This window comes from Camelus bactrianus, chromosome 31 (genome assembly GCF_048773025.1).
Source record: "Camelus bactrianus isolate YW-2024 breed Bactrian camel chromosome 31, ASM4877302v1, whole genome shotgun sequence".
In the NCBI taxonomy this organism is placed as follows: Eukaryota; Metazoa; Chordata; class Mammalia; order Artiodactyla; family Camelidae; genus Camelus; species Camelus bactrianus.
The window spans coordinates 25410686-25424045 of NC_133569.1; the positions used below are offsets into that span (position 1 = coordinate 25410686).

The window sequence follows — 13360 nt, forward strand, 5'->3', positions numbered from 1 at the left end:
CTCTACTCGGAACAGAGGTCAAGGATCTCGTGGCTGACCCCGTGGCATTTCTCTGTCCTGTTTATCGCAGAACAGGATGTGGAAGCCACGCAGGGTCTATTTGTTTACCAGAACGCACCCTCTATCCCAGACCGTGACACCTGCTCCTGAGATGCATCCGTCTCTCTCCTGCTTAGCTTGGGGCTCCCTAAACAAAACCTGCGGCTCTGGTTACAGGAGGGGGGACCCCTGAGAGATTAGTCCTCGCGCCCCTCGGGGGAGCCCACCTCTGCCCGGGAGGGCAGGCCTGTCCCAGCCGAAGGCAGGCGTGCGCTGGGCTCCTGCCCTCCCGACCCTGACCCCATTAAGACCAGTTTAGGAGGCGGGCGTGGAGGTGCACGGACCAGCTGGCGTGCCCGGCGGCCCCAGCAGAAGCCTGTCGGGTTTGACTCGGCGCTGCTGCCTGGCCTCCCCAGCCTCCCCGGCCCGGCACGTTTTCTCCCGGAGAACCGGGGTGCGAAACGGGATTTCTCCTGCTCAGAGTTGGCTTCGATCTCTTTGTCCCCAAGGGCTGCTCATCTTTGCTTTTCTGTCACGCATGTCTTTACCTCCTTAGCTGTTCTGGAAGATTCCATGTTGCTCCACTGGGTGAAACTCTTGTGTCCTCTTGTGCGTGTTGACCTGTTTTTGAAGCAAGTACCGAGCAGGGCTGTTGACACTGTGCACGTTTATTTTGATGTTCCAGATAAAGTTAAAGAAAGTTACCGGCAGCATTTTTTCAAGCGTGGGGGCACAGCAGAACTCAAGTGCTCCCAAAAGTCCAACCTGGCCCGGGTGGTGTGGAAGTTCCGGGACAGCGTGCTCAAGGTCGAGAGCCCCAAGTACAGCCTGGTGGGCAGGAAGAACTTGCTCATCTTCGACCTGTCGGAAGGAGACAGTGGGGTGTACCAGTGCCTGTCGGAGGAGAGGGTCAGAAACAAGACCGTCTTGCAGGTGGTGGCCAAGCACGTCCTGGAGGTCAAGGTGGTCCCGCGGACCCCGGCGGCCTCTGCCCCGCCGGCCACACGGACAGAAGGTGGCAGGATCACCCCCAAAATGTCGCTGGGGCCTACCCAAGGCTCCCCTCCCCAGACCCCAGCCGTGCGGGTCAGCACGCCCAGTGCCGTCAGCCCCCCGTCCCGCCCCGCGGCGCCCACCAGCACGTCCTGTGAACCAAAGATCGTCATCAACACGGTCCCCCAGGTCCACTCGGAGAAGACGATGTATCTCAAGTCCAGTGACAACCGCCTCTTCATGTCTCTCTGCCTCCTCTTCTTCGTCCTCTTCCTCTGCCTTCTGACCTACAACTGCTACAAGGGCTACCTGCCCGGGCAGTGCCTGAAGTTCCGCTCGGCCGTGTTCCTCGGGAAGAAGAAGCCCGCGCTGGACTTCTCCGACTGCGAGCAGAGCGGGAAGGAGACGCTGGTGGAGCAGGGCAGCTTCTCCCAGCAGAACGGAGGGCAGCCCAAGCCGGCCCTGGACACCGGCTACGAGACAGAGCAGGACACCATGGCCAGCAGGGTGCCCACCGACAGGGAGGACTCGCAGAGGATGGACGAGCTCCCGGGCCGGGACAAGCCGTTCGACGTCAAGTGCGAGCTGCAGTTCGCTGACTCGGACGCGGACGGGGACTGAGGCGCCCAGCGTGCGCAGGGATGTCCCCGTGTGGCCAGTTCCGTCCCCCGCCCAGTGCCTCGTAGGTAGCCGTCGTCTGCAGACCTCCGTCTTCTGTGTCTTTTTCTCTTGGGTCACGCTTGTGACTTGGTTTCTCTTTGTCCTTTCGGAAAACGCTGCGCATCGTGTGCGGCCTCCCTCGGTGGGTCAGAGTGCTTGGGGACGAGCCCGCGCTGTGGTGGGAGGGCGGCCCTCCTCACGGCGGCAACTGCAGGATAGCTTACTTCCAGATTGGAAATGACGTTCTTCGTTTATCAGATTGGTAACTTATCACCTGTTTTCCAGGTTGGCACGGACCGTTTTTCCCCCACGTAATTACTTTTTTAGGATTTGGCTTTAATTGTGTTGTTATGTTAGGTCTTTTTTTTTGATCACTGAAGCAGATGTGTTTAATATTTAGGAGATGCACATCTCGGTTCTGTCGTCTGGTAGGGTAAGGTATGGCTTACGTTGCTTGAGATTCTCAGGGATAAACTTGCTTTTGCTTAAATGCGTTCTTTTCTGCTTTTAGAAGTGTAGACAAAACTGTCTCTTGAACATCCTTCCTTTTTGGTTTTTTTTTTAATTTTATTCTTGAGGGAAGCACCGTTTTCAGAGATTTTCTTTCTGTTCCTTTTTTCTCTTGTTTTAAGTCTTTGGAGGAGGAGAAGGTTGTGGAGGATGCAGCGCCAGGCGGGGTGTCGAGGGAGGGATGGGGCCCCGTGTGCCCTGGGAGAGCCGGGCTGGCCCAGAGCTGAGGGGACACGCGTTTTCACAATCCGATGCCCACGGCCACCGGTCAGAACCTCCTGTCCAGACAGACGGATGTTCACCAGGATGTCTCGGTCGTCTGAACGTCTCCCTTCCTTTCGCTTCTGCCTCATGCCCCCGGCCGCCCAGACTCTCCACTTGGCGTAACGAGCTGACCACGACTGGAAGAGAGCTGGGGGCCGGGCCGGTGACCACAGGCCCCCCCCAGAGGTCACCGCACAGACCGGCCCAGCCCGGCCCCATCTTTAAAGGTGCAAGCGGGCAGCAGTCTCCCGCCACCGGTGTGACACTCCACCTCCTGCTTTCCGGACGCCCACAAGAGGAGCCTTTCTTTTCCGTGGCAAAGAGCAATAAACTCTGTGTGTGTGTGTGGACAGTGTCATCTTCCAGCATGATGGATTCGACCGTTTTGGTGTAAACATTTGTGTTTTGTAAGATTTACTTTGTTTTTATTTTTCTACTTTGAATTGTATACATTTGGAAAGTAACCGAATAAACGAGACACTTACATCCTTGACGCGGCCCGTGGCTTGCTGTGGCTCCCCGCCCCGCCCCGCCGCGCGGCCTGGACAGGGGCCCCTTTCTCTCCTGTGCTCCGCCCCCCACTCCGGCGTGCGTCGTGTCCCTGACGACGCCCCTCTCAGAGCCCTCTCTCTTTTCTGTCCTCTGTCTCGCAGCCTCATCTCCTCTGCCCTTCCCCCCTCCGGGGTCCTCTTCCCTGTCCTGTCTGGGCCCCGACTCACCTTCCTCTCCCCGAAGCCCCTGGCCGGCCTCGGGCGTGGGTCCCGACAGCCGCCCGCGGGTCACCTTGCTGCCGCCCTTCCTCAGCGACCAGGCCCAGCACGTGCACGCCCTGGGGACCTTCCACCTCTTCTGCCAGGCCACAGGTGAGCAGGGCACTTGTGCGGGGCGGGGGGTGGGGGCGGCAGGGCCCAACCAGCGTTTTCCACGAAGGGCTGAACCCGCTGAGGCTTCAGGGAACGTAGTTTCATTGCAATTACTCAGCTCGCCCCTCGTGAAGACGGGCGCGGCCGTGTGCCCATCAAACTGTATCCGCCAGCACCAGCTGCCGGGCCGCGGCTGGCCTGGGGGGCACTTCTGTGTCGGCCGACCGTTTGGGTTTGATGTGTGTGGGTCTTTGTGCATCTGGAGATTTCAAAAATTAACTCCAGAGCCAGCCAAGTGGGAATTGTTTGAATGACTTGTTTCAGGATGTTTAAACACAGAAAAGACCGAGAGTCTAGCCTGCCCCCTCGGGCGCGGGGGGTTTGCTCTGTGTTGGATATGCTGGGATGGGACGGCGGCCAAACCCGCGTTCTGAATGTGTCCCAGGCTTTGGGCAGCGCGGGCGGCCCTGGTCCCCCGGCTGCCGGCTTCTCGCTCGTCTGTGGCTGCAGAGAGAAAGCACACAGCCCGTCCCAGGCCTGGGGCTCGTCCTCTGCTCAGAGCGGGGAGAGGAGTCAAGGAGGAGGGAGGACAGATAGGTTTCTTCCCTTCTTGGAGCTTTGGGGCAAGCTGGGAGGAGCCGCGAGTGTCACGCTGCTGCCGGTCCCCCTGTGGAGTCGGCTCATGGGCCTCTGTCCACCGTGGCTCTGCATGTTGGCCGCTGGTGGCTCTGCATGGGCTCCAGGTGATGGGCAGGTGCTGTGAGTGGGATGTTGTGCAGACAGACGTGTGAGGGGCGGCTGTGTGGCCCCGGGTCACCTGGGCCGCCTGACTCCCTCAGGGCGGGCACTGAGGTATGTACTCCACCCTCCAGGCCTGTCCTGCGGCTGCAGCGTCCTCCACTGCCACACCTGGGGACCTCCTTGGCACTGGGAAAGCGGGGAGGCTCGGTGCTGGGTTCACCAGGTCCTCGGGGACCCTGCTGACGGGCTCGCAGGGACCAGCCCTCGATGGGGCGGTTCCACGCCTGCCCTCGGGAAACATGCTCTTCCCGCCTGCTGTCAAGGGACAGGGGACGAGAGCACGTCCCTTCTGTCCGAGGCCCCATGCAGGCCCTGCCCCAGGCCCGTCCTGCCGCAGGCCCCTGGGTTGGCTGTCCCCAGGGACACGTCCGGATCTAGGCAGGTGCTGCCCTCCACAGCCCACCAGCCAGTGCTGGTCACCGTGCATCGTGGTGTTGGGGGGCGGTGTTTACAAAGGCGGCGTCTCTGGCCGTCCCCTCCCCCGAGCCCCGGAAGGCACCAGAACTGAAGGTCAAGTTTTAGGTCAGGCTGCAGCTCTGCAGGAGGGGTGGTTCCTGCCTCTGCCTGCAGGCACCTCCCTGTCTGGCTTGCTCCCTGTCTACCCTACGTGGCCTCGGCCTGTGTGTCTCTGTAGAGCTGGGTTCATGGGACCGGTCACAGAGGCTCAAGCTCTGGCTGCGCTGAAGCCGGGCCAGCGTCTCACAGCGGGCCTGGCCTCAGAGCGCAGGGACCCCGAGGGGCTTCTCCGTCTCCAGATCTTCCTGGTGGAGCGTGTGCACGCCTCTGTGTCTGCATGCACCCCCGTTAACGTGGGTACATGTGCGCTTTGCGTGCTGACATAACTGCACGCGTGTGTGTACCTGTGTGCGCCGGTATGTCTGTGTTTTGTGTGGACGTGTGTGTGTGTGTGTGTGTGTGTGTTTGTTTTTGGTCCAGAGCACCCTGGGCACCGCGCCTTGGGGCCACGCTTCCGCTCACAGGCTCCGAGGCTTGCGCGCGGGGAGGACGGACTCCGGGCCCCGGAGTGGCCCTCCTGACTGCTGGCTGTCTTCCATTTGCGAGCGATGTACATGCACAGTGGAGAGTCAGGAAAACACTGACAAGCAGAGCGAAGGGGTCCTGAGCAGACCTCGGAGGTGCTGAGTGCAGGTCCAGGCACAACAGAGAGGCACACGGACGCTCCGGTTTCCCGGTGCACGTGGAAGTTAGGTGGTGCTATGCTGCAGTCTGTGACGTGTGCAACAGCGTCACATCTAAAACAATAGTGTACGTACCTGAGGAAATACCGCTAAAGGGGCGAAGGTACAGCTCAGTGGTAGAGTGCGTGCTTAGCGTGCAGGAGGTCATGGGTTCGATCCCCAGTCCCTCCAGTTAAATTTTAAAAAATAATAAAAATAAACCCAATTACCCCCCAAAACAAACAAAAACAACAAAAAATAAACACACAAAACCCCGAATGTTTGCGGGGAGGGTATAGCTCAGTGGTAGAGCTCGTGTTTAGCACGCACAAGGTCCTGGGTTCAATCCCCAGTACCTCCACTAAAAAAAAAAAAAATTAAAAATAAACAAATAAACCCAATCCCCCCCCCCAAAAAAAACCCAAAACACCACTAAAACATGCCAGTCGTCGGCTGAGCTTTTAGCAGGCTGAAGTGCTAACAGCAAAGGTCTCCAATCACAGTCACCGCAATAATGAAAAAGTCTGAAATACTATAAGAATCATCAAAATGTGACAGAGGCAGGAAGTGAAGAGACGCTGTTGGGAAAACGGCGCCGGCAGACCGGCCCGGCGCTGCGTGGCCGCAAACCTTCCACCTGCAGAAAGTGCAGCACCTGCGGCGTGCAAAGTGCAGGGGAAGGGGGCGCAGCGCGCCTGGCAGGTAATGGCCAATGAAGGACGGCGCGGCCGTGCACGCGGACGTGCCAGCCATGTCATGTGTCTGCACACGCACTGACGTAGCGCAGAAAGAGACGTATGTGACTCCTTAACCAAAGTGCGGTCTCCAAGGGCCCTCCCTCCCTGTGTCGCGGTGAGACCTGCGTCACCTTTAAAGCTGAGGGCGGATCCCCTACACGTAGGTGGTATTGGATGCTTAGGTTCTGGATGGCCGCTCATGTCTTAACCAAGACGTTAGAAAGCAGAGCTCTGTGAGCGGCTGGCGTCAGAGGGCAGACCTGGGCCTCCTGCAGTGACCGCTGCTGCCAGCGTGCGCGTCAGGACCCCTGGAAGGCCAGGGCTGAGCCACGGCGGAGAGCCGACTTGTGAGTTTTCCAGGAGGAGTTGGGACACCCCTCCGCGTCAGGGCGGGGCCGACCAGGTCACCTCCATGCACTGCCCACTGGTCTGGAAGCGCCTTTGGCCACACAAGGGCCTAGGGATGAGGACTTGGATATTTGAGTGACTCTTCAGCTGACCACGGGGCCCCAGCACCTGAGGGAGGGCCTGAGAGGTGACGGGGAGGAGAGCCGATGGCACTGGGGCGGCAGACCTGGGAGACCCCTTGCCCTCCGGGCCGGCCAGGCCCTCTTGATTCCCATATGGTTGTGGGGTCCCGGCCGCGCAGGGGAGTGCCTGGTCCCGGGGATCCGCAATGAGCATCCTTGGTGCGTGCAGCCTTGGGTGCTCAGAGAACAGCCCCCCAGGGGTGCACTGGAGTAGCTGGCAGGACCCTGGGCATGGGGGGGGGTGCTGGCCCTGGGGCAGCTGGCTCTGGGGTCAGAGTTGACCACATGCAGGAGGGTGCCTGGAGGAAGGCTCGCCTGCCTGGAGCTGCACAGACGGCAGTGGGGGCACCAGTCAGGATGTGGGCTGAGGGCTGGGTGCACCCCATCGGTCCCCTCCAGCTGCGGGCTGTCAGGCCCTCTGCCCCTAGGATGGATCGGCCTCCCTTGGGGAGAAGCCATTGTTCAGAGGGGTTCTGGTTTTATCACACCCCACCCCGGCGGGTCTCCTCAGACCGTGTGGGGCCGGGGGTGGGGCAGGATGGAGTCCCGAGGTGGGGGCTGGGCCCCGAGACCCCAGCCGCCCCGCCCTGCAGAGGCCAGCCCGAGGCGGCTGCGAGGGATGGGCCCAGGCCCCTGCTACCCGGGGTCCCCAGTGTCCAGGGTGGTGGCCCTGCTGACCGGTTTTAACTTTCACTTTCCCTCTCTCTCTAACCTCTGCATTCAGAATGAGTTGGATAGTTTTAGAAAAGAAATGGAACGTAAGTACTTTCACATTTCTAACGTTTTACTGCGGTTAAATACACATTTACAGCACATTTAACAGTGCCTGACACGGTCCTCGTGATGGCGGTGCAGACCCCAGGAACCGGGCGTCTGAGGAGCTTTGCTCCCGAGGGGTCCTGGCCCATGTGGTTCGGGGTGACGAGCCCTCCCCAGCTCAGGCCATCCGGGTCTCGTCCCGGCGAGGGTCAGGAGAACTTTCCAGACGCTCCTGCGACTGCGGCCCCCAGCCTAGGGGGTGGGTCTCGGTGCTCGTCACCCCTGGACAGGGCCGGGGGACGAGGGGGGCGCCGGGGCCTTTCCAGAACTGACCTCAGTGGCTGCTCAGAGACAGGTCTCACGTCCGTGACCAATCACGCCTCACGTCCGTGACCAATCACGCCTCACGAGTGTCAGCTTTCAAAGTCAGACGCCACCGAGATGCCCATCAGCCAGGGAGTGACTGAACAGCACGCGGTGTCACCAGGTGCATGCAGTTCACGGGAGGAGATACCTCTGCCCGACTGACAGGCACCCAGGCGGGGGGGGGGCACCACATCATTTAGGGGACCCCTTGTGGGACGCTCCCCAACTTCCCACTAGCAAACGGCTTCAGTGGCTCCTGTGGGTCCCGCTCGTGGCCTCAGGACCCATTCCTGGGATTGTCCGCTTCAAGGGTCTGACTCTCCTTTGGGAGGAAGGTTCTCTGCCGGTCCTGAACATGGTCTGTCACTGACAAAGGGACCAGGCAAAGGTGAACGGTGCCAGACTGGCTGCGCAGGGACCTGACCGGCTGGGAATCCATCAGAAGTCATCTAAACGAGAAGCCTCTCCCCCTGTAAAAAGCCCAGCACGTGACAGAGCCCCTCTGCCCACCACCCGGCCCCTCGCCCAGCTCCCCGCCGGCACGTGCCCCCCGACACGCGCACACCCGGACGCCAGCGGCTCTCCGTGCTGTTTAATCCTTCACGTCTACCGTTCTCTCTTCCTGCTCAGTGAACTCCAGCCACAGACAGATCGAGTCCACCGACCATCCCGCACGAAACCCCGTCGTGTGTCAGTCCCTGGCTGGCGGGCGGCTGGGGTGGGATCTACTTCTGAAAGCTGATTCTCAGGCACATGGCCATCAGGCGCGGCTGCTCTGGTTGAGGTCGGCCTTCCCCCCGCATGGGGCAGTCCACTCGGAACGGCGGGCGTTTGTCAGGGAGCTGGGTCCCTGGGCAAGGCGGCCAGAGGGCCCCCCAGTCCACACTGTTGTGGGTGCCCACCCCGCACAGGTGTGGGGGGAGCAGGGGCGTGGGCTGTCAGGGCCTGGCCCCAGCACCACCCTGTCGGCGACTGGGAGCAGCGGGCACAGAGGGGCTGCACGCCCCCCTCCGCGCACACAGTGGGGAGGGCCTGCATCCCCTCCTGCCTGGCTCTGACCCCAGGGCGTCCGGGGCTGGCCGGGCTGCTGCTCCGGTCTAGGGCCCAGCCCCGCCTTTGCTCGGTCCTAGCTCAGCTCACCGGGGGTCTGCACACGCCCCAGGGAGGAGCCTAGTGGTGTCAGCTGGGTCCTGTCTTCAGCCCTTCTGAGTGGAAGCCAGTATGTAAGCAGGTCAAGGTGGAGGTGACCCACCTGGTTCGCTCCTAAGGACGGAGTTGGGCCCGTCTCAGCACAGTCCGGGGACCCGGCGTGGAGCCTGACACCCCAGGCTCACCTGGCCACCCTCTAGGGTTGGGGAAGGGGCCCCACCAAGGAGGTGCTCGCTGAGGCAGCTTCTGGCCTTGGGACCAGAGCCCAGTCCTGCTCCGGGCTCTCCGTGCACTGGGCTCCACGGCCCCCACCCCCGGCCACTGAGATGAACATGGGGCCCGGGCAGGGCTCCGGCACAGGACCCCGCTGTGCTTGGGGAGGGGCTTCTGCCAGGCCCTTCCCTCGGGTCTGTTCTCCTCCAAGTCCTTATGTGGAAAAAACAGGCCATCAGCCCTTCCTGGCACCCGGCGCCCGTCCCCTGGCCCAGCCTGGGGCTCCTGGTGGCAGTCCTGCTCCCCGGCCACAGTGACCCGGCCAGCGGGGCAGGCTTGCCCTGGCCTCTTGGTGCCCCAGGGAGAGCGAGTGGCCCTGTGCAGACAGAGCTCTAGGCTCAAAGCGGTGGCAGCAGGGCCAGGTGTGCAGCTAAGTTCCTGGCCCAGACCCTCTGCCCCAGAGCCCGGCCACCAGGCACTCCACGGGGCGCACAGCCTGGGGAGGAAGGAATAAGGGTGCACCCAGGAGCCCAGCACGTCCGGGGGACATGGCCATGCAAGTGTGCTTTGAAAAAGGCGCCCAAGTGAGGTCAAGGAGCAGGGAGCCGTGGGGCACAGGGCACTGAGGTGTCCGCACCCTTTTCTCCCAGGGCCACTGGGGACCACAGAGGGGAACCCCTCCCAGGCCCCCTCCAGGGGAAGGACAGAGACTTACCGGAAAGCCACCCACCCAGTCACTTCGGGCCCTGCTGGGACGAGGCACCTAATCTTGGTGGCTCCACCCCCCGCCCCTGTGCCAGGGTGGCTCCCCTGGGGCCTAGGTGGGGGTCCCGGGGCTGAAGGTGGTCTGTGTGCCCCCAGGTCCCGCGGACGTCCACTTCCTCTGGGAGAAGAATGGGCGCGCGCTGGAGGCGTGCGTCCCCACGCAGACCCACACGCTGCCCGACGGCCGGGCCCTCGTGCTCAGCTGGCTGCGAGACGCCATCCGGGAGGGCGCCGAGTACCGCTGCTCTGCGCTGTCCACGGCGGGGAGCCAGACCTCCCGGGTGCACATCGCCGTGACGGGACACGGTGAGTCCCCCGCCTCCTCAGTGCCCCCCCCCCGTCTCTCTGGCAGCGGCCCCACACGCTGACATTTCAGTAGGGATGACCTGCTGGTGTTCGCTGAGACGAATGAGTTAGCTTCCCGCTGCCTGCCTCCCCGGTGCACACGCACGTGTGAACGCACACGCATGCACGCACAACGGCTGCTAATCCCCCAACCGCCCAGGAGGAGTCTGTTACGTCACGGGGATGGCTGAGGCCCGGAACCCATCCCTCCACATGCCTGCTTCCCACGTAGGGAACCCCCGTGCCGCCTCGCTTGCTCAGTTACCAGGAATTCCACACCGGGCTCTGCGGCTAAGTGCCCGACCCCTGCAGGCACCCTGGTGTCCCCATTGTCACCCCCGCAAAACGCTCTGCCTCCTTGGACTGGCCCTTCCTGCTGGGGCTGGAGAGTCCGCTCCTCTGACGCTGGATCTCGTGACCTAGTTCCCGGTGTCCCTTCCTTTTTTGATTTCCTCCTCCGCTGTTTTGTGGGGTGTCTGCGGCCACACTCAGACATAGCGTCTGGGGGAGTCAGTGTCCCGAGAGCCTACGTCTTTCCTCCATCTTCAGCCGCGTAGACAGTTCTGGCCTGAAGATACTCCCAGCGCGTGCGGCTGGCTCCGTCCTCCGGCCCCGGAGGCTGCCTGTGACCCCGCGTGATCACTGTCCCTCTGAGCCCCGCGCGGGCGCGGACCTCTCGGGCGGGGCCCGCCGCATTTCACAGCCCCCGGCCTGCAACTCTCGGACGTGTGCCGCACGCATGTCATTCGCTGCTCTTTCTGGAACTACCTGCCTGGGTGCTGGGCTCCCGGGCTGGCCCTCCGTCCGTCTCCTCTCCCGGCCCACCCACCCTTTAGCTGCCCTCCCTCCGCTGCGCCCCCTGTAGTGAGTCCCCACCCCAGCCTCACATTTTCACTACGCAGGGGTTTTCGTTCTGTTCTGTCAGGACCCCGTCCTCCTCTTGTCCTGCATGTGGCCATCCGCTCTGCTCTGAGGTCACTGAGGACTTCCCCGTTTTCTTTTCCCTCCCAGTTGCCCCTTTTTGGTGGTTTTGCCTTAGTCTCGCTCAGAAGTCTCGGGAGTGACTGCCCGGGTACATTTAAGAGACGGGCACAGGGCACCCTCTCGGGAGGCCCCTCCCAGCCCAGGTGTTGCCTTGGGCAGCATCTGATCACCTGGGAGCCCGTCCCGGGGACACCTCGTGATTCCCGGACGCGCTAGCAGAGAAGCTGCCGTGTGCAGGGCCTCTGGCGGCAGCCCACGCCCGGGGCAGCAGGCGCGCCAGGCTGAGGCAGGCTCCCGAGTGCCCCCGAGAGGGGCCACCCCTCTGCCTCCCGCTGCCGGGCAGGGCTCTGCCTCCCGGGTCTGCTGCTTCTGCTGCGACAGTTTCCACTGGTCCCCCCGCTTCTCAGCTTCCAGCTTCCACTGCTTCCTCCCCTATCCTCTGTCCATTTTCAAGAGTTTATACACCAAGTACACATTTTAAAAGCTCCCTTGTCCTTTTAAGTGGGGGTTTCAGAGAAAAGGAAATTTCAAGTACTTCCTCCCACCCAGAACCCCCATTTCCTTCTTTTCTATAAAGTGCCCTTGCCTGTTGCTGTCAGGATAAAATGAATACCCGTGTGAGACTTAGAAATTGTGACGTCTTACCCAGAAGCCAAGTGAACGATGCTGTCAGCAAACAGCGAAGTAGTAACAGCCAGAGAAGCAACGAGGCAGTTTGAGCCCAACTGTCATCTAACTTGGTGAACCCCATGCACTGACGATGAAGGTTAAGGGACTCGCCCAAGGTCACGCAGCCCACCAGCGCGCAAGCACAGGGCTTGACTCGATGGCAGGCAAGGGTCCACCCAAGGCACCGTGCGGACAGGAGACACAGAAGCCAGGAGAGGGGCTAAAAGACGCAAGCAGTTAAGGCGCCTCAGTATTTTCCGTCCTCCCCCCGCCCCCATGTTTGCGAAGGCACAGGCGGTGTTGGAGGACGTGTTAAGACGATAAAATGGGCCTCCGGGGACCCAGACTGCCCCAGCCCTGTGCGTCCTGAGTCAGGAGCCCCTGCAGGGCCCCGTGGAGCTCAGGCCACCAAGGGCCCTCCTACAGAGCCCCGCCAGCTCCCTGCTGTCACCCTGGGGGGCGGCGCCGGCTGAGGGCTGGCTGTGTGGGTACCATGAGCGCTGGGCCCGCTCAGTTCTGCCCCGGGTGTGAGTCCTGCTTCCCGCCTGAAGGGCTCAGGTTCTTGGAACCCATTTCTGAGACCAGCGATGTGAGCCGCGGTCCCAAGCGACGCTGCCGCGCATTTCTGTGTTTACAAAGAGAGCACGTGGCCGTCAGGCTGGTGCCACCCGGACAGCCCTGCAGTCGCTCCTCCTCAAACCTCAGGACCAGACTCACACGGCCGCTGCGCGGAGCGAGCAGCACGTGATGTAACAGGACGCCAGCCCTGGTTACCGAGCTGCTTTCCGGGCCTCAGCTCCCAGCCCCTGCCCACCCTGAACCCCAGGGTGTCTGCATTGCCCCTCGAGGCGTGGGAAGTGAGTCCCCTCCAGGCTGGATGGAAATGCCCCTGAGATACGGAGGACAGGGCCAGCGGGGCCCTGGGGAGCGGCCGCCTGGGGTGCTGGTGGCCCAAGGAAGGCTGGGTGGAGGAGGCTCTCTGTTGAAGCCCCCGCAGCCAGGAAGGTGAGGCCCAAGGGGTAAACACCTTCCCTGAGCCCACTCGGCTGCCAAGGCCCAGCTCAGCCCAGCAGAGGTGCAGCACGGTGGGCACCCGAGGGCCACCAAGGCCAGTGGAGCTGAGACCTGAGCCCTGCTCTGTCTTGCAGAGGCGACCCACCAAGAGAGGTGGACCAGAGAGCTCGCCGCCTGGAGGGCCGTGGTTGGGGAGCACGACCGCATGGTGCAGAGCTGGAGGAAGGCGTGGGTACGTGGCCAGGCCCGGGGGGGTGCCGGGGTCTGGCGGGACGGCCGCCCCTCTCTGGGCCCGTCCTGCTGGTGCCTCCCCAGGCCCACTGAGCACTTCTGCTTTCTGAAACCCGCACCCCTCCCATCCAGGGCCAATCCCGGGAGGGGAATCAGGAATTCCCGAGTCAGGCAGAACCAGCTGGTTCTGGCAAGATGCCCCCACGGCCACCCTAACCCCAGACAGAGCTCAGACCCTAGGCCCCGCGGGGAGCACACAGGACAGGGACTCGGGCCCGCCTGATGCTCCA

At 62.4% G+C, this 13360-nt stretch overlaps 1 protein-coding gene across 12 annotated transcripts in view; it reads left to right on the top strand.

The window, feature by feature from the left end:
• Positions 1 to 13360, top strand: part of SEMA4D (semaphorin 4D) — a 109693-nt gene that overhangs the window by 94906 nt on the left and 1427 nt on the right. For 6 of the 12 annotated variants that reach the window (XM_074355814.1, XM_074355817.1, XM_074355815.1 and 3 more), the window contains one exon: positions 725 to 2959. In XM_074355814.1, coding sequence (XP_074211915.1) covers positions 725 to 1653 — 929 coding nt within the window. In that variant the 3' untranslated portion in view covers positions 1654 to 2959. Of the gene's footprint in view, positions 1 to 724; positions 2960 to 3119; positions 3330 to 8330; positions 8485 to 9923; positions 10134 to 11733; positions 12818 to 12973; positions 13072 to 13360 lie in introns of those variants that run through there. The other 6 variants (XM_074355820.1, XM_074355821.1, XR_012503505.1 and 3 more) reach the window with 5 other exon arrangements.